Consider the following 24,837-nt stretch of genomic DNA (forward strand, 5'->3'; position numbering starts at 1 on the left):
CACCTAGAGGAGGTGCTTACTTACTGATTTCCCAAAAAATAAATGCAGCCATGACACACAAAACAATTAACATTACCTAATCGAGTACCCTAATTCTTTCCACGTATTTCCATAAAATTTTATTTGCTCAAACAAAACTTCCAAAGCCATGCGTGAGATAGCACCAGAGAAAATTTTAAAAATCATTAAACCAAATAAATGGGCAGTTTTACCTGCCGTTTCGATTATTAAAGTCCACACGATGCTGTGGTTCACTCTAGAGGGAAAACAGAACCACCCGACACACTCACCGCTAAGTTCTGTTTCAGAATTTGCGTGACCTACAATTACAGTCTGAGAGAGAGAGAGAGACGTAAGGACTGTCAGAGCCCAGAAGACTCCTTTCTCCTGACCATGTTGTTAGGACAGCTTTCCGGAATCTCAAAGACATTCCAGCTAAATTCTAAAACACGTTTGATAGGCGACTCCAAAGCAAATCACGCTCCAAAGACTATTTGTCAACAGATGAAACTTCAGTATATTCTAATCTATTCTGAACTGTTCCATGAAAAAACAATTTTTAAAAATATAAAATAAACTACGACCCAGAACTTCAAACACATACAAGAGAAGAGAGTAAAACCACCTCTTCCCCACAATGTACTCATCGACCAATGTCAGCAACTATGTCATTGTTCCATCCACACCCTTTTACCCCCTCACCCTTGTCACCACCCTCCCTCCATGGAAATGCATGTGTGTGCACATGTACATACACACACACACACACACACACACACACAGCATTTTTTGAAGCAAATCTCAGATACCATATGATTTCATCCGTAAGTATTTAGGTATTAAACTAGTCCTATTAATGCCTCAGATACTGAGTTTAGATGTAAAACACAGTCTCCTTTTTTGCCCCAGTAGGTCGCATTGTCCTCAGCTGTCACAAGTGGGGTGGGGGTGGTTAGGACAATCGCACGGGAAGAGGCCGGGGATGCTGCTATGCATCCTACAATGCACAGGACAGCTTATGCCCCAAGGAATTAGCCGGTCCCCAATGTCACAGTCACTGCGGAGAAGCCCTGTTCTCAAGCAACATTAGCCAAACCATGATGCATGCGTTACCTCAGGCTTCGTGAAGTTCTAACAAGGACTCCACGCGCATAAATAGGCAGGGATCTGCTACCGAGGAGTTTAATCTGAGGAGTGGATAAATTTTAGTCTGCACAACATGAAAATCCCACCACGTAAAAACGATCCTTGAATCCCTTCACAACCTCAGTACACAAACTAAAGCACCACAGAAGCCAACAGCAGCGTGGCGGACCATGAGCATCTGATCCCGTCTCGTTCTTATTTACGCTGCACGTGCTTCTGAGGTGTGGTGAGTCGCTCTGATGCGCTGTCTTCTCACATTCTGAATCTTCTCTCTGCCAGCCGCACGTAGTCAGATGTGCTGAAATGACTGAATGTGTTGATAATTTGATTCCACCTTACTGAGAATTCACACTTTGATTAAACTCACTATTCCGAGGTATACGTATAAAGATTTTAACTACAGCACAGTTCAAGAGAGTAGAAAGATAGTAAAATGTGGACGTAATCTAAATGGCCATCAATGTTTGTGTTTTTTTTAATGTTTTTATTTATTTTTGAGAAGAGAGAGACAGAGCATGAGCGGGGAGGGGAGAGAGAAAAAGGGAGACACAGAATTGGAAGCAGGCTCCGGGCTCCGAGCTGTCAGCACAGAGCCCGACGCGGGGCTCGAAATCACAAACTATGAGGTCATGACCTAAGCCAAAGTTGGACGCCCAACCAAGTGAGCCACCCAGGTGCCCCGGCCATCAATGTTTAAAAAAAAAAAAAAATCAAACTACTAAAAAATATATCCATTTAGTATAATGAGACGATTTAACAGGCTGAGATAAATGTATAAATATGGAAATAGAAAAATCCAACATATGTATTATTAAATGATAAAAGCAATGTGAAAAATCAGTCTTTTAGTATGAGTCCATTATAATAAAACTTTCCATTAAGGACAAATATGAAACTCTTACTAATGGTTTACTTTGAATAGAAAGATTAGATACTGGAAGAAGGAAAAGGGACCTTTCATATTTTTACTTCTTACTTTTTTTACTTCTTTACTTTTTACTTCTTTACTTTTCTGTCATGCTTACTTTTTTTTTAATGTAGGTGGCAGATCAGGAAATAAGGCAGATCAAATCCAATGGCCTCAATTCATGAATATCACTATTACTGGCACCAGTCGTTATGAAAATAATAAAGGAATAACAACAGTAACAAAAATAATAAGGCAAGTGGCATAAACCGGCACCATCACCGTTCAACCAAGATACATTATTCCTCTATGACACAGAGATCATTATCATCTTCTGTAATCAGCAAGACGACAAAACCCTGGAAAGGACTAACTCCAATGGAGAGCATTTCTGTCAACTATTTCACACCTTCCAGTGAAATGAGTGAGGACACCTCCTATAAAGCACTGAATAACTGTAAAGAGAAGGTAACATTTACAGAACTTATTGGAAGAAGTTCAGGGACTGTTGACAAAGTCTGTAGATGATGAATGAGCAGGGACAGCGATCTCTGAACATAAGATGTTAGCAATTATTCAGCTGCCCAGAAAGAGAGAGGGTGTCCTACGACCTTCAAATAATGCATGTCCCACTAATTACGTATTTGTTATGCAACTTAAATGGAAAGAAATACAGCCAGTAGGTTGGAGGTAAATCTTTGAAAACTTACTTTGTTTCACTTCATTTCATTTCATTTCATTTCATTTCAGAGACAGCAAGCAGGCATGCGAGCAGGGACAGAGGCAGAGGGAGAGAGAAAATCTTAAGCAGGCTCCATGCTTGGCACGGAGCCCGATGTGGGGCTCGATCCCACGACCCTGGAATCATGCATGACCTGAGCCGAAATCAAGAGTCGGACACTCAACTACTGAGCCACCCAGGCACCCCTGAAAAACTGGTCTGAAACATCAACAATGCACAGGTTAAGAATCGAGACACGTTGCTGCTCAACTGTAAATTATCAAGCATCATGAGTGGCCCAGTTTCCCAAAGCTGGAGAGGTCGTGGTCAGAGCAGCGTTTTTTTTTTTTTTTAACATTTGTTTAAAAAAGGACTTGATAATTCAAGCACAGAAATACAATTCCACTCTAGTTCAAAATGAATCTCTCTTTAAAAATTTCAGTGTAGGGGCGCCTGGGTGTCTCAGTCAGTTAAGCATCTGACTTTTGGCTCAGATCATGATCTCACGGTTCATGAGTTCGAGCCCCATGTCAGGCTCTGTGCAGACAGCTCAGAGCCTGGAGTCTGCTTTGGATTCTGTGTCTCCCTCGTTCTCTGCCCCTCCCCTGCTCATGTTCTGTCTCTGTCTCTCAAAAATAAATAAATGTTAAAAAAAAATTTTTAATAAAAATTTTTTTTAAAAATTTCAATGTAGAATTTCTTTAATGCAAGTTTCAAATAGTTCCTTTAGAATACTAAATCTGCCTTGTATCCTTGAAGTAAAACCATCCGTCATTGGTATATGCACAAGTCTTTTTATATATAGCTGAATTCTATTTGCTGACATTTTGCTAAAGACATTTTTATCTATGTTCATGAGGCATTTTGGTCTTTAATTTCTTTGTATAGTCCCTGTCTGGCTTTCCTATCTGAGTAATACTGACTTCCCAGAGTAAGTGCTGTTCCTCAGGCCCAAGGGTCCACCTCCTTCTCTCTGCCTTCCAGTGTCTTCTTGTATTTGTTTTATATATAATGTCCAAGGCCTTGAAGACTGTACTTAAGGGGAGGGATAGGAAGAAATACATTTATTCCCTCTTGCCCCAGGAAGAAAATATACTAACGTTTCTTTTTTTTTTTTTTTTAATTTTTTTCTTAATGTTTTTATTTATTTTTGAGACAGAGCACGAGCAGGGAAGGGGCAGAGAGAGAGGGAGACACAGAATCGGAAGCAGGCTCCAGGCTCTGAGCCATCAGCACAGAGCCCGATATGGGGCTTGAACTCACAGACTGCGAGACCATGAACTGAGCCGAAGTCGGACACTCAACCAACTGAGCCACCCAGGTGCCCCATAACGTTTCTTAATTCAACAAAATTATATTTACTTGCTAATTATTCCTTGTTTTATCTTCGATTTGGGCCACTTCTTCCAGTCAGTGGTCAAAGGCAACCCAGTGACCTTCCTCCCCGGCACACCAACTTCGAAGAAAAGAGTGCAGACTTTAACTCCGTTTTTCACAACTCCAACGCCAAAACACTGAACTGACTATAATTATGATTTCCGCGAAACAATTAGAACACGCTTCTTTACTATTTCTTACTGGTAAGACCTGTAGCGCCAGCCGCTGGCAATGCCGCCAGCATCTTTGGCCGCAGAAACTCTACCGTCCGGAGGCCACGTCCTTCCGGGGATGGCCCGTAGTTGGTGACCGAATACGGCAGGTACGAAAAGGCCAGCCCTCTGGCCTCACGTGGGGCTCCGCGGGACCGCTGCTGCTCCACAGACAGCCTGACTTCTCCCGGAAAACATTTCACCCCCTTTCCCTCCCGTTGGTCCCCATCTCAGAAGAATGCCCTAATTCAATCTCCGTGTTCACCACCTGCAAAGTCCAACCAGCGACAGTAAGGCAACTCGGTGTTAGGGAGATTCCAAAGTAAAGACCGAAGTTACTGAACGTTAACGGACACTGGCGCATGCGCCAGAAAGAGACACAAACGTCGCCAAATGCTTTTCTCAACGGTTACTGTCCCGTGGAGAGGGGCTGCGTGGGGTGGGGCGCGGTCAAAGAAGACTTCAGCTCCATCTGTAACGCGCTACTAGTGTTTGTTTTACAAATAATGTATCTGTATTTCGCTTCTGCAGTTTGCGTGTGTGTTTTTACCCCCCAGGACACACATAGAAAATAAGACTGAAAGCAACAACTTCCCCGGAACGTTAGTGATTAATTCCAGGTGGTGGAATATAAGTGACTGTTAGCTGCTTCTTCGTGTTTTGTTACATTTCTCAAACTTCCCAAAGGAAACAACTGACAAAGTATTTCACTAACTGTCCCATCTACCACCAAGGGAACCATTTTTGCTTTTCTCCGTATGCTTGGTGCTTTCCAGGTTGCTTCAAGCACTGGTCGGTAAAGATTCCTTTTCTTTTCTTTTTTCTTTTTTTTTTATTTGTTTTTGAGAGTAAGACAGAGCATGAGAGGGGGAGGGGCAGAGAGAGAGGGAGACACAGAATCGGAAGCAGGCTCCAGGCTCTGAGCTGTCAGCACAGAGCCCGATGTGGGGCTCAAACCCACAGACCATGAGATCATGACCTGAGCAGAAGTCGGACGCTTAACTGACTGAGCTGCCCAGGCACCCCTGGTAGGTGAAGATTTCTAAGCGCTGTTTCTCGTTAGAGAACTCTAACCTCCAGAACTAATATTCAGCCTGCTCGGCAGTATGAACTTCCTACACGTTCAAATACTGAAATACTTGCACACCAGTAAGTTCTGCTTCCCTGAGGCCCCCCACCCAGCCCCCCACCCAGGATCGAACACGGCAGGACACCTCCAGAACCCCACCCCAAATTTACGTGTAACGTCAGTTCTGACCATACCGCACCAGCAATGAGACATTTGTAACCTCACTCCGGCCGATCTCTCCTTCATGTCTAGGACCAACACAGAAACACCAGCAGTTGCTGCAAGAGCAGATTTCACTACCATCCTCTAATCACGTAAAAACACAAATTTAACTGTGTAATCGGTAGTAACGAGAAGTCTTAGAGGGCACACTCAAACCTCGGGCTGACCTCTGCTTTGAGCAGAACACAGATGATACAGAATATAAACAAGTTACATCAAGCTGGAAATCAATCATTATTTCTTCCCATAAAAGTTTTAAACTGGTTTCCAAACACCCTTTTCACATGAATATTTAAGCACCACATTACAGGGTTTCCATTTGGCTTTCAGACGATATGAAATTATACGAATTATAACTTTTATCATCACTATATCACAACTGTAAATTGCTGAATTTGTTATCTTAAAAATAATGTTACTACAGACACAATGTTACTGAATGATTTAAAGATCTATTGGTCTCTGTAATTTTATAGGTCTCTAAAATCATTTCTAAAACATTATTTAAACATTCCAATAATGAGAATCTTACCTCAGCTCTTTTCAGCATTTCCCATTTATTCAATATTTTCATGGCAAATACCTTATCTGCATTTTTTAGTTTCACTACAGCAACCTAGAAAAGGAAAGACAACTTTTAAAATATGACAAATACAACTTTTTTCAGTTACCCATTTTCCTTTTTCCTCTCTGTAAAAAAGTAAATACCAAAATTATCAATGACTTCCATGCAGTTCGTAATCTAAGATCCTAAATCAAACAGTATTGTCAGTTGAAAAAGTTACATTAGTCAACATGTGCCAAACAAATGTTATTTTTTAACACCATATCAACTAATTGTTTACTGTATCCTCCTTTTCCAGTTTTCTGCTCTAGAATTTAAACTCAGCATCTACTATCACTAGGAAGTTGACCAAAATGTACAACATTGGAATGACTAGAGCTTGTTAAATACCGCATGCCAGATTCCAACACGATGCTGCACGGAATCGTGTTGCCAACACGAATCTGTTTTGTGGGAATCAATTAATATAAAGTAAACTGCAAATGAGATTATTTTTCACACCACATATTCTTACCCCCACCTCCATCTGTCTGTGTGTCTGTCTCTCTCTCTCTCTCTCTCTCACACACACGCGCACACACACACACACACCTAAAGATCAATTAAGGCTAACAGCTCTACAAATTGTAAACTTCACACATTCCTTTCCAACCATAAAAGGAACAAACATTTTTGTATTTTTTTGTATTTTAGTTACGGATCGAAAAGCTGTCAAATAAAAATAAATAAGCCTCAACAAACTGATTACCTTTCTGTTTCTGCCTCTCTGCTTCCCTTTGACTAGATAATTTCAAAGGGCCCTTCCAGCTCCCTGGGGGTGCGCTAGGGCTCAGCCTGAACTACGGAAGTGGAGACCTAGGTGGCTTCCAGTCACTGGGGGCTGGGAAGAGGAAGATAAACGCTACCCTGATAGGCAGAAGTAGAAAACAAACTATATACAGCATCTCTTCCAACTAGTTCAAAGGGACGTTTCCAAGGATAGTGAATAGGTTTAAACTCAAGTGTCAAAATTTTAAAATCCCAACAGCAAATGTACATATTAGGAGCACTTCATAAATCTGTATTTGGATTAGACTGCAATAAAAGTAACATGACCATAGAACCAAAATCACTGTATGATGCCATTACACAATGCAAACTAGAACGTTTCTTGGCAATTGTCGTAAATGGTTACGATATCTTGTGATTAGAGTTCTTCATCCATCAAAATGGTAGGAAAGAAGAGGAATATCTCAATTTCAAGTGCAAGCACTTTAGTCTTTAGTCATTTCTGGTCATATCTGCAGAAATGATGGGTCAGTGAAACTGTTCTCCCAATGGGTTCATGCTTAAAGAAAGGGGGCTGTCCATGGCCCAGCAACGATCTAAATGTCCACTGCCAGATGAACAGACGAAGAAAATGTGGCCCACACATACAATGGGATATTATTCAACCACAAAAAAGAAGGAAATCCTGCTTCTATGACAACTCGGATGAACCATGAACCTGGAGGGCATTATGCTAAGTGAACTAAGCCAGACACAGAAAAACAAATACCGTGTGATCTCATTTATATGTGGAATCTAAGAAAAGTCAAACTCATGAAAACAGAGAAGAGAAGGAGGGTTGCCAGGTGCTGGGGGTGGGGAGGTGTTGGTCCAAGGGTACAAAGTTCCAGTTATAAGATGAATACGTTCTGGGCATGTGACGTACAGCATGGTGACTACAGTTAACAGTATTGTGCTACACACTTGAAAATTGCTAAAAGATCTTAAATGTTCTCACGGCAAGAAAACAAAAGGTAACTATGGGAGGAGATATTAACCATCCTGTGGTAATCAGTTTGCAATATATACAAGTATTGAATCATTACTTAGTACACCTGAAACGTACACAATGTTATATGTCAATAATATCTCAACAAAGATGGGGGGGGGGGTCGGATAAAGAACACTATAATAAAGAGCAAGGAGAAACTTGAAATATTGTTTCACCCAAACCTCTGAAAGGCTGGAAACAAGTTTAGCTGCTCGGTAGATTCAAATTATGTGCTGGGAGTGCAGACAGAAAGACGGGAGTGCTGAGTTCGACACGCTTCCGTTCAGGACAGGGAAGGGACCCTGCCTATCACTTAAGCTGTCCTTATTCTGATCAGGGAAAGAAAGACTTAAGATTCCCCCTCCTCAGATTGCCTAGCTCCGTGCGTCTTACCAGGTCTGTGTTTGAGCACAGAAGTTTCTGGTGATCACTGGGAAGAGAAATCGCTGTAGTATCCGAGCATGTTCTAAATGCCAGCTACTCCCCTAAGAGTCTGAGGCCGGTCCACAACCCCCTACCTGCAGTTCTAAAGCCAAAAGACTTTCACAAGCCATCCGGCAGCAGGTTCTGACATCAGGCTGATTATAGGTTTTTGGGTTTTGGTTCTTTGATCTCATTCAGTATAAAGACAAGCATGCTCCACTGGAGAAACACGAAAGCCCCTGCTTTTGAGGTGCTGGTCCAAACCCCAACAGGCTCCCAGGTGAAACAGAGCAGAAGCACTGAGTTACCGTCCTCAAATCCAAAAAACACTGGACCCAACACCGCCTGTTGGTCACAGAGGTGTGCAGGGAATTAGCATTCACTGACCACCAGGCACTTGAGCTAGCGTCTCGGGTGGCTGCTCAGGGCGGCCGTGACGCACTCTGCGGGCAGACCACCGGGCTGGAGGCCTGGCTCTGTCATTAGCTATGTAACTCTGGGCGCATAAATAACCTTTCAGAACTTCACTTTTCTCATCCGTGTAACAGCTAATGCACTAACGTACAACGTACGAAGAGTACTCACCTTTAGAACTGTGGTAAAGATGAAAATAACACAAGCACAAACTGCTTACAACTCAGTGTTCAACACGCGCCAGCCGTTACCCTGTCAGGCACCGCACCAAGCACTGCACGGCCCAATGCCTTCACCGCCGTCTGCTCGACCCCAATTACACATCCCAACTTATTTATGTTAACTATGAAATAAGAAACTCCAGCTTCTTCAGCTACTAATAATTTTGTATCCGTGGTGGCACACAGAAATAGAGCTAGAAATAGCCTCAACTGAAAATATAAACAGGGGCGCCTGGGTGGCTCCGTCGGTGAAGCATCTGACTTCAGTTCAGGTCATGATCTCGCGGTCGGTGGGTTCGAGCCCCGCGTCGGGCTCTGTGCTGACAGCTCGGAGCCTGGAGCCTGCTTGGGACTCTGTGTCTCCCTCTCTCTCTCTGCCCCTCCCCTGTTCCCACTCTGTCTTCTCCCCCCTCTCTCAAAAATGAATAAACATAAGGGGCGCCTGGGTGGCTCAGTCGGTTAAGCGTCCAACTTCGGCTCAGGTCGTGATCTCGCAGTTTGTAGGTTCGAGCCCGGCGTCGGGCTCTGTGCTGACAGCTCAGAGCCTGGAGCCTGCTTCCGATTCTGTGTCGCCCTCTCTGTGCCCCTCCCCCCACTCATGCTCTGTCTCTCAAAAATGAATAAACGTTTAAAAAAATTTTTTCTAAATAAATAAAAACTATATTTAGTATGGCCTAGAAGATGATAAATTTAACACAGAACAAACATGTAGTTTTTAAAAACACCAAAGATGTCTCTTCAAAGGCTTCATATTTAAAGCACTCCACTGTCAGAAAAACTGCAAACACTACAGAAAAAAAATCACTAAGTGACGAATATACATAAACGAATGAGCTCTTAAACACAGCTTAAGTCTCTGCACTCATAGCCGCAACACGCAACACGGGATTTCTCTCTATACTAAACACAATTTCAATATGCCAAGCACCAGTTTCCCTGCGGGGCTCAGATCTAGTCTGCACTCAGTAAATCCAGGGTTCACCGCACCTCCCCCAGCCCATCCCGTTCAACCTGCCGTCACATCTTGCCCGGACGGTCCTACCCGGCCTCTCCGCTTCTGCCCTTGACCCCCACGGTGTCTTCCCAGCCCAGCAGTCAGAGTGATCCTGCGTCAACGTGGCTCAGATCGGGACACTCCTCTGCTCCAAGACCCCCAACGGTTTCCCATCTCCCTCCAAGTAACCGTCAACCTGCCGTAACTCCTCAGGCCAACACATTCTCGTCTTCCGCCTCCCACATCTCACATGCCCTCCCTGGTTCACTCTGCTCCAGACATTCTGGTCGCCTGGCCTGGTCCCAACCCAGGGCATCTGACCTCATTCCCTGGGTCTCAGGCAGTCTCCCCCATAAAGTGACACGGGCTGCTCCCTCAAACTGAATTGACAAGTGTCCCTTCCTGAACGGTCGCTGCCCTGTCACTCTTTCTAGATCATCTCTTGCTTCCCTTTACCCTTCACTCTTATTTGACAAACTGCATATTCTTCTGTATTTTACCACTTGCCTTCCTCACTAGAATGCAAGTTCTATGATGGCAGAGGTCACTCTTTCTCCTCTGTTCACTGGCATATGCCCGCTGCTTGGGAATCAACAGGTACCTGGTTAAGTACCAGATGGATAAACGATGAGTATTTGTCATCTGAGTGGGAACTTGTACGAGGAAAGTTACCGGGCATCGGTATTAGTGGCTTCAAGCACACTGCTAAACTGACACTAACACGTCAACCAAAACAGGGCACTGCGGTCAGAGAGGCAATGGTGTCGCTGAGATCGCTTGTGTGGGAGGCCACTCCAGCCCCCGCTGCTCTCGGGGCAAAACGCAGGGCCTCCCAAGTCTTGACTTCACAGCCTGCCCTTCACCTCCTGCCTGTGGCTACTGTTCACTATTTACTGCCTCATGCCTCCGTCTCCTTATCATCTCCAAGGTACAGCGTCCATCATCATTCATCATTAATAATGATGACAAAATAATAAAACCACTCTTATTTAGGGCAAGCGTCCTCTGTGCCTGACACCGGGCCGTGCACATTTCAGGTACGACCTCAGGGCCTACACCGCTGGACGGCAGGGTCCGACCATGCTCGCTGCCTGATCACAAAGGCAGTCCTCTCTAGACTAGAGGTACCGAGCCGTTCCACGGCCCTGAAGACGTCCTCCCACGCCCCACGCCCATAACCCTGATGCCTACCGACTTATTAATGGTGATCGTTAATACATGTGGAAGACACTGTATTTGTTTCTTATACTGTTCTGTTAGTGACCAGTTGGTGTTCAAAATATTTACTGGAAAAAACCCCCAAAACTAAGTCTCTTTGACAGGCAACCTAGGGTTTCCCAACAGCTAGAGGTATGCTCTCCATGGAGACACAATTCATATACACGGTAGCCATAGTCAGAATATTTAAAAATTGGTACGGCATGGGCATAACCAATCAGAACGGACATAGGCTCTAACGAGGCGGTATGCCCACGCCGCCGTGCCCCTGCGGACCCCAGACCAGCCCTGTATACGCAGAGGCTGTCGACAGGGAATCATGCGGTAGACTTCCAACCTCCCTCACTCTCCCTCGAATCCCAGGAGAGCCGGGCCACAAGGATTTTTAAGGAAGGAGGAGTAGCTCAGTCCTTTCGGCCCCGGGACTAGGTGTGCAGACACGCGAGGACCTAGTGACAGTCAGCAGAGGAAGCGAGCTAATTAAAAGCTGTTGACACCTGAAGCAGGGGTAGCAGGCCAAAGCAGCAAGCTTTCACAAGCCTTGAAGCTGCCGGAGCAAGGCTGGAGCAGGCAGAAGCGGTGAGCCACCAGGAAACTGGGACGGGCAACACCCAGGGCGTAAGTTAAAGGTCTTCCTGAAAGCAGAAACGAAAACCCAGCGTTAAGTCAAGCAGTGACTGACGGACAACAGCGGAGTCGTAGACAGAAGGCTCAGAACTGGCAGAGCGGCTGACGTTCGAGTCTCTCTTGCCCCTGGACTGTTTCCCGCGATTTATGCATTTCTTGAAGGCGTTACAGAACTTAGGCTTTTGTTCTCAGAGTTTCATTTTTTTAAGGAGAAGCGTAATTGATAGAAACGCCGCTCCCATCGGAGATCCCGCCGGTGAGCCGGAAGCCTGGAGAGACCTCTGTACAAGTTCCCGATGGAAGACAAGACACCGTGGAGGAAACGGCTCTCTCTTTAGGGTCCTTTCACCCTGGATCAGCTGATAGATACGGGCTGTGTGGGGCCAGCAGAGCTTTTCTAATCAGGCATGAGTAACTCTGCAGTAAGAGCTCATAACCCAGCCAATACTACTGTTCTATGCAAAATTCACTGTCTTAAAAGAGAGTCCATTACCTGCAGTCTGTTGCTTTTATTTTACATATTTTAACTGATATTCACAGGGGCAAGAATACAGCAAACAAGAAGGGAAAAGCCAAAGGCCCCCTCTCACACGGACTCTCAATCTCATCAGTGGTGCACTGAGCACCGTGGGCTGACTCCAGAGGTCACGGCACCAGGGGTGCCCGCCCAGGCACGACTAGCTCCTGGTCCCCTGACCGCCCAAGCGGTCCTGCACTCCGCCAGACCTGCAGAGCAAATACGGCCGTCCTTAGCGATCTGCCTCACTCCATCCAGGGGGTACGTGTAAGTCAGTCTCTAGTGCTGTCCCTTTTGCCGCCATTTTTTGGGGAAAACCTACTATTAAAGTTTTTTTATGATTGCTTTCTGTTTTCCCATAGCTCAACCTCAACTGGGCCCTGAAATCCACCTGCAGCCCCACCATCACTTCTCTGCCCTTTCCCAACCTTCTCCAGTACCCCGGGGCTGCCCCCCACCGCCCAGCCACCCGGGCCGTGACTTATCCTTCGCCCCACAGTTCGTGACCTGGTGGCCTGCCTCACAGAACAAATATCCTTCACATCCCCTCACACTGTCTTTACACGTGTCTGCATTTCCACGAATCCTGACTCCTCTTCCTTTCGAACCCAGGGAAGAACCCTTTCGAGGCTGACGGTACCATCTGCGGTCTTGATCCCAGGCCCTCTCTTCCTTCTTAACCTTGTTCCAGTAAAGATTTCTTTCTGGACTTCCAGCCCCCTTTCTTCTGCTTCCTGAGTATCAATCGATAAACTTTTCCAAGACCTTCTCTCCCATCCAAAACCAAGAAAATGAAATGAAAAATGTATCGCCAAACTACCTTCCCCTCAAGGACCTGGCGGCACATCCCTTTTCCAGGAGACACCATGTCCCCACAAAGCACATTTTTAAAGAGGAGTGTGTGCTTGCTTCTTCACTCGCTCACCGTTTACTTGCTTCTCAGCCTCTTTCAATCACTAATTTCAATCTAGTTTCTGTTTCACCCCACTGGAACAAAATTATTCTCTCAAAGATCAATAATGATCTTCTACTTTGTAAATAAAAAACATTGTTCTCAATTCTCATCCGTTTCAACCTTTCTTCATCACTGTCGGCCATCGGTACACTCTCCTACTTCTTCTTTTACTTGGTCAATGTTCCCCCAGGATCCCTACTCCACCTCTTTAAATCCCCTCCCCTACCTGATTTGGGTATCTATTCCAAATGCCCCAGCTAACACCTGTATGCTCATGTCTCTTAAATCCTGATCTAATATCTACAGCCATATTTCTATATGCCTACTCGTCATCTCTAAATGTCCAACAAATATCTGAAATTTAACAAGTCAAAAACCTGTATACCAAGCTCATTTACTAAGGTGCACACCCCCCCCCCCCCATCACCCATGGCTTCCACCTGTAACTGGTCTCTGCCATCCAAGTGACTTCCTTCCAATCTGTCTCTCCCACCCACCTTTCTCTCCCATTACCACTGGCCTGGCTCACACCCCTTCGCCTCATTATTTCATCTAGAAAATCATAAATCAGATCCCTTTGACCACCTGACTATATGCCAGACATTATGTTTACTGCTGAGAATACAAACATAAATAAAAAGAGCTCTTGCCTTCACAGTTCAATGTGGGAGACACACCTAACCAGACAATCACAGCACGACCTGGAAAAGGTAAAAACAAGGTCCTACATAAAAGCCCAGAAGACGGATGCCTGACCCAGAAGGTGAAGAGTGGGGAAGGGAGGCAATATGTGAATATATATGTTAAAGTTTGTTGGAAGAGGTGACAGACACCTGAGTCTTACACAAGGCACCCCAGAAAAAGGGGACCGAGGGGGGCCTGATTGAAGAGAGGGGCTTTTGTGAAGCGGGTACAGATGAGCAAGGCACAAAGCCAGAAATAATCTGTGTGGGGGACAGAGGTGAGACGTTTGAGGATAAGAAGCCCTTTTCTTTCCTAGGAAAGACTTTCCTCCTAGCAGGGAGGAGCAAGAAACGAGGCTGAGGGGTCCAAATAAGGGAAGAGCTCGCATGCTGTGTTGCTGAGCTAGAGCCTTAAAATATGAATAATAGAGAACGATTCTTCAGAGCTGGGTTTAGCTTGATCATGTTCACAGCTCAATGGAGGATGGTTCTGAGGCAGGGAGAGAAACAAGGTTACAGCGGGGGCTGAGGTTAAAGACACTGAGGACCCAACTGGGGGAAGAGAGGAAGAAATTCAAGGAAGACTGAGGGCATAGAAGTTGGTGATTAATTGGCTGTGGGACCAGAGAGTGAGAAATCCAGATCTCCGTGTCTCTGGTCTCTCCTCTCTCCAATCGTTCCTCCACACTACCACCAGGAGTATCCTTTTTACTGTTCTGACTCTCACTACCCTGCTTACTACCCCTTGATACTCTCCCATTCCTACGGAGTAGCACGCACACCCGCTCACGTTCAAGTGACCGTCCAATCCTCAGCTTGCACCACCACCAACTCTGTATCCCAGTCACAAAACCCCTACCTGCTCCCTGAATTAAAAGAAATGAACTTCAACAAAATGAAAGAAAAAAAAAAAAAACTTTTAACGCTAACAGCATTTACAAAACCAAAGTATAAAAAAATAGAAAGCCACAGATGACATCATTTCATAGAGAAAACTACTCTGAAATCATATAACTTTGTCCATACCCTTTCAACCAGCAAGATCCTGTTCTAGAAATTTATTCTAGGACAAATTACCGAGAGAAACCATTTGAAATGCAGTGCAAGTACTATGTGCAAATACACTTTAGAGAGTATAATTCATAATACAGGAAAAATAGCACCGCCTAAATATTCATCCGTTCATTTCACAAATATGTATCGAGTGCCCATGATGTACCAGACAGTGTAGTAAGTGCTGTAGTACTGAAGTGAACTGACCGGGAAAAAATCCTGACATTCACAGAACACACATTCTAGCCCTAACGTTATTAAGTAACTTACAGAACAACACCCACATAATGGACTTTCTATGGAGCCATTAGAAATGAGGTTTGCAAAGAAGTATTTCAACATACGGGGAGAAGACTTACAATATTTGGTAAGAAGAGCCAGTGAGATATTAAGGTTGACAAAACCATCCCAATTTTACTACCCATGAGTAGATAACATTAGAAAGAAATGCCTGAAAATTTTAGAAGTAGATCTCAATGCCACACGCCTTTCCCTCTTGCTGATTAGACAGTGACCGCAACCAAGGGCATGGAATGTATTTAGACGGCAGTACATGTTTAGTAAGTATTATTTTCACTAGTCAAAACAGAGAAGCATGAAAGAAGCAAGAACTTCATTTTCCTGCTTTTAATCTAATTAGGAAAATTATCATATTCAAAAGAACTGTGCTAAATACTTAGGATAATGAATAAAGTTCAACCTCTGCCCTCACCTGTGGCCGGCCAGAGAAGACAAACATGAGGCACAGGAAGAAGAAAGTTCAGCACCCGACTTCAGCTCAAGTCATGATCTCGTGGTTTGTGAGTTCGAGCCCCGCGTCGGACTCTGTGCTGACAGCTCAGAGGCTGGAGCTGGTTTCGGATTCTGTGTCTCCCTCTCTCTCTGCCCCTCCCCCACTCGTACTCTGTCTCTTGAAAATAAATAAATGTTAAAAAAAGGAAATGTGGGAGCGCCTGGGTGGCTCAGTCGGTTGAGTGTCCGACTTCGGCTCAGGTCATGATCTCACGGTCCGTGAGTTCGAGCCCCACGTCGGGCTCTGGGCTGACAGCTCGGAGCCTGGAGCCTGCTTCGGATTCTGTGTCTCCCTCTCTCTCTGACCCTCCCCCGTTCATTCTCTCTCTCTGTCTCAAAAATAAATAAACATTAAAAAAAAATTAAAAAAAAAAAAAGGAAATGTGTTCTGTTCGACAGGGAGGACCTCTGTTTTCTCTGAAAACACAATATCCATTAAAGTTAGCCTTGAATATAATGCTGTTTTCTCTGAAACACACAATATCCATTAAAGTTAGCCTTGAATATAATGCATTAGTCATTTCAAAGCATCTGGAGAAAAGTGTACCAAAAGAGACGAGTGCATCGGCAATCACTCTGCTCCACTTCCTTTTCCTGTAAAATTTATCCTGCTACCTTTTTCTTCCAAGGGCTCGAGTAAGAGTGAATGGAAATGGAATGCTTTCTACCCCAAAAGCAAGAAAGGCTCTATCGTCTCTCTTAGAGTTGAGAGGCAAGTGTTGAAAAACAAAAGTGAGTTAATTCCCCTCCACTTGTGTCCAAATCACAACTCAGGTGGAATATGACTCAAGACTTGTTCTCTAGCAATCGGCCAGAAGGCCCGTATCTCAACACTCTGTTCCACTAGCAAATGAGTCTGTAAGGTGCACTCAGTTCAACCACCTGGACACACAGACTTTGAGTCTATTTTAGGATCCAGAGTGGGGAATCAAGGTTTATACTTGGGGGAAGGCAGCTGGAAGTCTCTAGTTTGGCTCCAAGTTCACATCTTTTTTTTTTTTTTTTTTAACGTTTATTTATTTTTGAGACAGAGAGAGACAGAGCATGAACGGGGGAGGGTCAGAGAGAGAGGGAGACACAGAATCCGAAACAGGCTCCAGGCTCTGAGCTGTCAGCACAGAGCCTGACGCGGGGCTCGAACTCACGGACCGCGAGATCATGACCTGAGCCGAAGTCGGCCGCTTAACCGACTGAGCCACCCAGGTGCCCCGAAGTTCACGTCTTAATCCCTTTTAAGGGGGGATCCTGATTACTTTGAACCTGATATGGCCCCCATGTACTGGTTAAAACCCAGAGGCAAAGAGAAGACAGGAAATGGAAACTCACCTCCTTATACAGATGCAATTATCTTATAGCCCAGAAATCAAAAGTACCGAACACATCCAGGATCTACAGTACAAGGACTGGAGACATTCACGAATGATACAGAGAAGCAGGAACAGGGAAGGATCTGGGGTTCTTAAAAACTGGAAACATTTAAGAGTAGTATAAAGAACCCCAGCCGTGAAGACTAGCCAAGAAATATTCAATTATTCAAGAATAAGAGCCAGGAACACCAGACTTTGGTTCATGTTTTCTTTCTTTCTATCTTCCTTCCTTTTTTTTTTTTTAAGTTTGTTGATTGGGGGGGGTCGGGAGGGGGGCAGAGAGAAGGAGAGAGAGAATCCCAAGCAGGCTCCACACTGTCAGCATAGAGCCCAACTCAGGACTCTAACTTACAAACCGTGAGACCATGACCTGAGCTGAAATCAAGAGTCGGCGCATAACCGACTGAGCCACCAGGCGCCCCGTGAATGTCTTCTCTTTAAGTTAGTACTTCGATACTACTTCTAAGATGAGAAACCAGGGATCCTCGTTTATTTCGTTCCCACCCTCAAGCTCACGAAATGACAGCAAATATAAGCTGTCTAAAGAAATAAAACCACAACATTAGAAAGTAAGAGTAACATCAGCCGATCAAAGATTTTAAAGAATTTCTAAGATCTAGGATGAGTAAAATGGGGGTCAGATAGACAAGAATGGAGAAACATGGCCCAAACTTCCCTGCAGAAGAAAATTAATGTGCAGTTACGAGCACTTACATAGAGTGTCAAAGACCAAAATCAAGGCGCTTACAGAGCGAAGAGAGCTCACATGGAAACTGTAAGTGTAACTGCAAATTTTGTCATTTCTGGTGGAAGGTGGAACTGTACACTTAAAAGGGAACAACACGGTAAAGGAAAAGGCAACTATAAGAAACAAGGTGATTTGGTCAGGGAGCTGGTAACAAAAGTAGTACGAATGAAGAGTATATATAAGTAGCTTTCATACTTTCCAAGAAAAAAGAAGAGGAAACAGCAGAAAATATCCCACCAAGAGAACCAAAGGAACAAAACCCAGTATTAACATCGTAAGAGATGAACAAGAAGTTCACAAAAAGTACCCAGCTTTCTTCTCTGAAATTATAAATCATACTATAGTCCCAAAGAAGATTAGGCCCCAGTTCTCCTTTAATTAACCTGTAAGCTTAATATCACCCCAATGAAAATAGTAGACAATTGCATCCAATACTCACATAGGAAAAGAGGCGCCTCTAGTCCTGGTGGTGTGGAAGGTTACACAACTTGAATGAGCTTCCTGAACATCCCGGATGTGAGGAAGTATGAAAACCACCTTTCACACGTTTCAGAGATGGGGAGAAAGAAGGCGGCATGGCCTCAAGACTGAGCACATCTAAGGACACTGGAGGAAGAGCAAGCACAGCCGGCTTGCACCCGGAGGTTTCCGCCAAACTCCGGAGACTGAATTGGCCCTCTGGGAAGTGGACGGCAGGAGGAGATGGGAAACCGAGACTGGGCGGCCTAAGAGGCGGATCACACAGGAAGCCAAACCCAGTAAGTGGGTTTACAATGGCCACGGAATATAAGGTCCACATACAAAAACACGAACCGCGTTTCTCCGCGCTAGTAAATGCCCACGTGTGCCAGCAGGAAAAGACGACTCATCAGTTACTGAATACTGTGTTCTTCATCGACCGAGTTGAGTTTGTTGTTCACATCTCTTATTCCTTACTGACTGTTGTCAACTTGTACCATCAGATGGGACAACGGTGTTAAGATCTCCTACTACGGGGGAGTGTCAGCTCAAGCTTCAGACTTTAGCTCAGGTCATGATCTCGCGGTTCGCAAGTTTGAACCCCGCGTCGGGACTTCGGATTCTGTGTCTCCCTCTCTCTCTGCCCCTCCCCCACTCACGCTGTCTCTCTCTGTCTCTCTCTCTCCCTCCCTCTCCTCTCAAAAATAAACATTAAAAAAAAATCCCCTACTAAGAAATTCATATGTGTATCCTTTTACTTCTGTCCATTTTTGCTCTATATACATAAAAGCTATTAGGCAATACAAAACTATAATGGGTGCGGTCTTTGTCCTTAGTTCCTGGCACACAGTTCCTAAAACCTCTGGAATCTGTGGAGAGATAAGGCTGTCTTCTGTATGTTAACGAGCGGACTGGCGGCCGGTGTCCCACGATAGCTTCCTGGTGGGTGGCCAGGAAGACCAGCTACAATGGGATGGAAAGCTTTTTACGGTTCAGCCCCACCCCCAACCTCCAGAGAAGGGGGCAGGTGCTGCAGGGTGAGCTGTTAACGGCCAATGATTTGGTCAATCCTGCCATGTAACAAAATCTCCACAACACCCCCCAACTGACGGGGTTCTGGGAGCTTCCAGGTTGGTGAACACGCCAAGGTGCCGGGAGAGTGGCACTCGGACAGGGCGTGGGAGCGACACACGCCTCCTCCACACCTGGCCCTGTGCGTCTCCTCCATTTAGCTGTTCCTGTATCCTTTATGTAGGTTTTAATGTTTTCATTATTTTATTCTTGAGAGAGAGAGACAGAGAGAGTAAGAGCAGGGGAGGAACAGAGAGAGAGGGAGACACAGAATCCGAAGCAGGCTCCAGGCTCCGAGCTGTCAGCACAGAGCCCGACGTGGGGCTCGAACTCACAAGCTGGGAGATCATGACCTGAGATGACATCGGTGCTCAACCGACTGAGCCACTATAATATTTTTCTTTCCTTAGCTACCCTGAAGATTACAATCTACACTAGCAACTTAAATTAGTATTCTTACCACCTCCCAATGATTAGGTCTTAAAACACATTAAGTCCATTTCCCACCTCCTACCCGTTGTGCTGTCGCTGTCATGTAACTTCAATGTACATTTCCGTACGCCCCACAGAGCATCATTCTGTTTTATGCAGTCAACAAAAGACACATTTACCCTTTCTGAAGCTCTCCGTCCCGTCCTACATTTCCGTTTTTTCTAGGATCCTTTTCCTTCTACCTTAAGATTCCCTTAAGTGTCGGACTTCGGCTCAGGTCATGATCTCACAGTTCGTGGGTTCGAGCCCTGCATCACGCTCTGTGCTGACCTCTTGCTCAGAGCCTGGAGCCTGCTTCGGATTCTGTGTCTCCTCCTCTCTCTGCCCCTCCCCCACTCACGCTTTGTCTCACTCTGTTTCTCAAAAATAAATGTAAAAAAAAAAAAAAAAAGATTCCCTTTAGTATCTTCTTTAGTGTAAGTCTACTGAGGACAGATTTTCTGTTTTCTCTTTGTCTAAAAACATCTTTATTTTGCCTTCACTTAAGAAAAATTGAGACAGGGGCGCCTGGGTGGCTCCATCGGTTAAGCAGCCAACTTCGGCTCAGGTCATGATCTCGCGGTCCGTGAGTTCGAGCCCAGCGTCGGGCTCTGTGCTGACAGCTCAGAGCCTGGAGCCTGTTTCAGATTCTGTGTCTCCCTTTCTCTGACCCTCCCCCGTTCATGCTCTGTCTCTCTCAAAAATAAATAAACGTTAAAAAAAAGAAAAGAAAAATTGAGACATAATTCACATACCGTACAATACACGTATATAAACACTTTGAAAGTGTGCAATTCACTGGTTTTCAGTATAATCACAAAGCTGTACAATCACCACTATCTAATGCCAGAATATTTTCACCACTCCCCACAACACCCCCCCCCCCCAGAAGCAAGCATGCCCCACACCCTCCTCCCATCAGCCCCTGACAGCCACTGATCTACTTTCAGTCTCTATGGATTTGCTCCTGGTATTTCATATAAATGACATCATACAATATGTGGTTGTCTGCATCTGATTAATTTCACTCAGCATGATTTCAGAGTTCACCCCCACTGTAGCCGTTATCACTATTTCATTCCCTGTGGCTGAATAATATCCCACTGGATGGATATACCACATTTGTTTATCCACCCATCAGCTAACAGACATTTGGATTCCATGTCTGGGCTATTCTAAGGCTCCTATGCATGTTCATAGGTGGGTGTGTCTGTGTTCCGTCCTCGTGGGTGTATATCTAGAAACAGAACTGCTGGATTGAATGGGTGTTTGTTTAAGTTTTTTAATGCTTATTTATTTGAGAGAGACAGTGAGCAGGGAAGGGGCAGAGAGAGAGGGAGAGAGAGAATCCCAAGCAGGCTCCATGCTGTCAGCACACAGCCCAATGCAGGGCTCGAACTCATGAACCACGAGTTCACGACCTGAGCCGAAATCTAGAGTCACGTCGCTTAAATGACTGAGCCATCCAGGTGCCCCTGAATGTGTGTTTTCTAAAGCAGGCACACATTCTACATTCCCACCAGCAACGTACAAGAGTTCCAATCTTTCCACCTCTTCACCAACACTTGTTACGGTCTTTCATTACACCCATGTTGGTGGGCCAGAAGTGATATCTCATTGTGGTTTTGACTCGTGTTTCCCAAATGACTGATGATGTCGGGCATCTTTTCACACACTTACTGGTCATTCATTTATCTTCTTTGGAGAAATGTCTACTGGAATCATCTGTCAATTTTTAGTTAGGTTATTTACATTTTTACTGTTGAGTTGTAAATGTTCTTTATATGTTCCTGGATACCAGACCTGCATGAGATTTTCTCCCATTCTGTGGACTCTTTTCACTTTCCCAATAGTGTTTTTTAGAAGCACAAAAGTCTTTACTTTTGATGAAATCTAACTTATCTATTTTTTCTTTGGCGCTTGTGGTCTTGGTGTATACTTAGGAAACCACTGCCCAACCCAAGGTCACAAAAATTTATACATATGTTTCCTGCTAAGAGTTACAGAGTTTTAGCTCTTACGTCTAAGTCTCTGCTCTATTTTGAGTTAATTTTATACATGGTGTAAGGCAGGGTCCAACTTCATTCTTCTGCTTGTGGATCTCCAGTTGCTCCTGCACCATTTGTTGAAAAGACTATTTTTTTATACCCTTGAATGTTCTTGGTTCCCTTGTCAAAAATCAACTGACCAGGGGCACCTGGTTGGCTCAGTCGATAGAGTGTGTGACCTGTGATCTTGAAGTCATGAGTTCGAGCCCCATGTTGGGGGTAGAGATAACTTAATAAAGGAAAGAACAGGACAAGACAGGAAAGGAAGAAAGAAATCAACTGCCATAGATGTATAGGTTTATTTCTGGACTTGGAATTGTATCCCACTGATCCATATGCGATCCTTAACCAGGAACACACTGCCTTGATTACTAGTACTAAAATCAGGAAGTGTGAGTCTTCCCACTTTGTTCCTTTCCAAAATCGTATTGATTATACAGGGCCCCATGCATTTCTACATAAATTTAAAATCAGCCCGTCAATTCCTTTTTTTTTTTTTTTTTAAGGTTTATTTTTTAGAGAGCGTGTGATGGGGGGAGGGACAGAGAGAGAGGGGGACAGAGGATCCAAACAGGCTCCAAGCTGGCAGCAGCGAGCCTCATACGGGGCTCAAACTCACAAACCGTGAGATCATGACCTGAAGTCAGATGCTCAACCAACTCAGCCACCCAGGCACCCCATAAAATCAATCTGTCAATTTCTACCCAAAAGGTAGCCTGGGTTTTGACAGGGATTACACTGAAGCTATACACCAATTTGGGGAGAAATGCCATCTTAACGATATGAAGTCTTCCAACCTGTGAGTACAGGATCTTTGATTTGTCCAGGTCTTCTTTGATTGCTCTCAACATTTTCCAGTTTTGCTTTCATTCAACAGTAAATATTTTTGCTGGGTACAGAATCACAGGTTGACAGGTTTGCTTCTTTGAGCAGTTTTAACATTTCCCATTACCTCCCACTCCCATCACTCCCCTCGTGAACTGTCAAATTGCTTTTCAGAACTCGCATGTCCTTTTTCCACTAGCTGTTATAAAACCTTCTCTTTATCTGTGGCTTTCAGAAGTTTTACTATCATATGCCTGGGTGTGTTACGTGCTGAGAAGTATTTATCCCGTCATGGAGTCACAGCAACTCTTGAATCTATGTGTAGATCTCTGTTCTGAGTTACAGCTTTGAAAAGCTCTCACAGATTATCTCTTCAGATAGTGTTTCTGTCCCATTTTTTCTCTCCCATCTCCTTCTGGAACTATAAATACATACATGTTAATTTTTTCACTGTGTCTAACAGGAATCCTAATTTATGCTTTAATTTTCTGTCCATTTTTTCTCTCCGTACTTCAGCCCAGATATTTTCCACTGACCTAGTTTCCAGTCCACTAATCCTCTCTTCAGTTTTCTGTGGTTGCTACGAAACCTATCTCGTTTTAATTTAAACCGCTGTTATGTTTTCTTTCTACCCTAGGGTCAGATCACCGTAACGCCATCTGGGATTGATTACAACCGAGTTTCCGTCTTAGGAGGGCTGGCCTATTTCCGTGTGTCCTTTCATCTAAGGGGTGTAGCCCTTCAGGGGCCCCAATTAAATACCTAGAAAATTAGCAGAGTCCTCCTCTTTACTGAGACCTAATCTCCAACTTCTGTTTGCCCTACCTGTGAGGTTTCTGGAAGTTTTCTTCAGCTTCTCTGCCTCCAGACAACTGCCTCCAATGGGCAGGTAGAGCTAAATGCTGGGGATTCATATGTCCACAGACCTACTTCTCGGACTCATCATGCCCCTGAGGCCTTACTGATTTTACAGCTCTACACGTGCAGATACATGTATATTTTAATCAAATTTTCCAGTTGTTTTCAGCAGCAGAGTGCTGTGATAAAAGTGTGTCAGAATCAGAAGTTCCACAGATAGATAGATAGATAATGTACATATATGTATATACATCTATATATATTATAGATTATATATCTATATTATATATATATATATTATGGATTATTATATATCTATATAAATAGATATCAGATAGTTCCATATAGATATGGATAGAGATAGAGATAGATGTCAAATTTCTCAAAATATTCTACAGGATTGTGACTGGCATTTCGTAGAATTTATAGATTGATCTACAGAGAACCGTCATATTTAGAAATACGTTACACCCTGTCTGAACATGGTCTGTTTTTCGGGTCTTTTCATCATATACTGTAAACTGTTCTCCATGTAAATCTTGACCATTGTTAAATCCTAGACACTTGTTTTTATCTTGTGAATGGTATCTTGTATCATTATCTCATCTCTTCTAGAGGATTTTTCTCTTTTTTTGAGAGAGAGAGAAACAACACGAGCAGGGGAGAAGGGCCGAGGGAGAGGGGGGCAGAGAGAGAGAGAGAGAGAGAGAGAGAGAGAGAGAGAGATTGAGACTCCCAAGCGCTGTCAGCACAGAGCCCGATCCCGATGCAGGGCTCAATCTCATGAGATTGTGACAAAAATATAAAATGATGGTGAGATTGTGAGCCGACACTCAACTGACTGAGCCGCCCAGGCACCCCTTTTGCTAATTATTTTGAGTACAGAGGAATTCTGATTTTTGTAAACTGATCTTTTATTTAAGAAATACCAAATTATCTTATTAGTACATGTATTTTGCCTGTTGCTTCTGGAGATTTTTATTTGTAGGTGACCTATAAATACAGATGTATCTCTTCCCTTCCAATCCTGTTAACTCATTTCTACTTATTTTCTTAATGTGTTGGCCAGGAACTCC

The 24,837-nt window shown here is 44.3% G+C and overlaps 1 protein-coding gene across 4 annotated transcripts in view; it reads right to left on the minus strand.

Moving 5' to 3' along the window:
• The window catches only part of CDC42BPA (CDC42 binding protein kinase alpha), a 316,853-nt gene that overhangs the window by 207,318 nt on the left and 84,698 nt on the right, over nucleotides 1–24,837 (minus strand). For 3 of the 4 annotated variants that reach the window (XM_042926312.1, XM_042926311.1, XM_042926314.1), the window contains exon 3: nucleotides 6,187–6,270. In XM_042926312.1, coding sequence (XP_042782246.1) covers nucleotides 6,187–6,270 — 84 coding nt within the window. Of the gene's footprint in view, nucleotides 1–4,136; nucleotides 4,814–6,186; nucleotides 6,271–24,837 lie in introns of those variants that run through there. The other variant, XM_042926313.1, reaches the window with a different exon arrangement.

The sequence above is a fragment of the Panthera leo genome, chromosome F3 (genome assembly GCF_018350215.1).
Source record: "Panthera leo isolate Ple1 chromosome F3, P.leo_Ple1_pat1.1, whole genome shotgun sequence".
NCBI classification, from domain to species: domain Eukaryota; kingdom Metazoa; phylum Chordata; class Mammalia; order Carnivora; family Felidae; genus Panthera; species Panthera leo.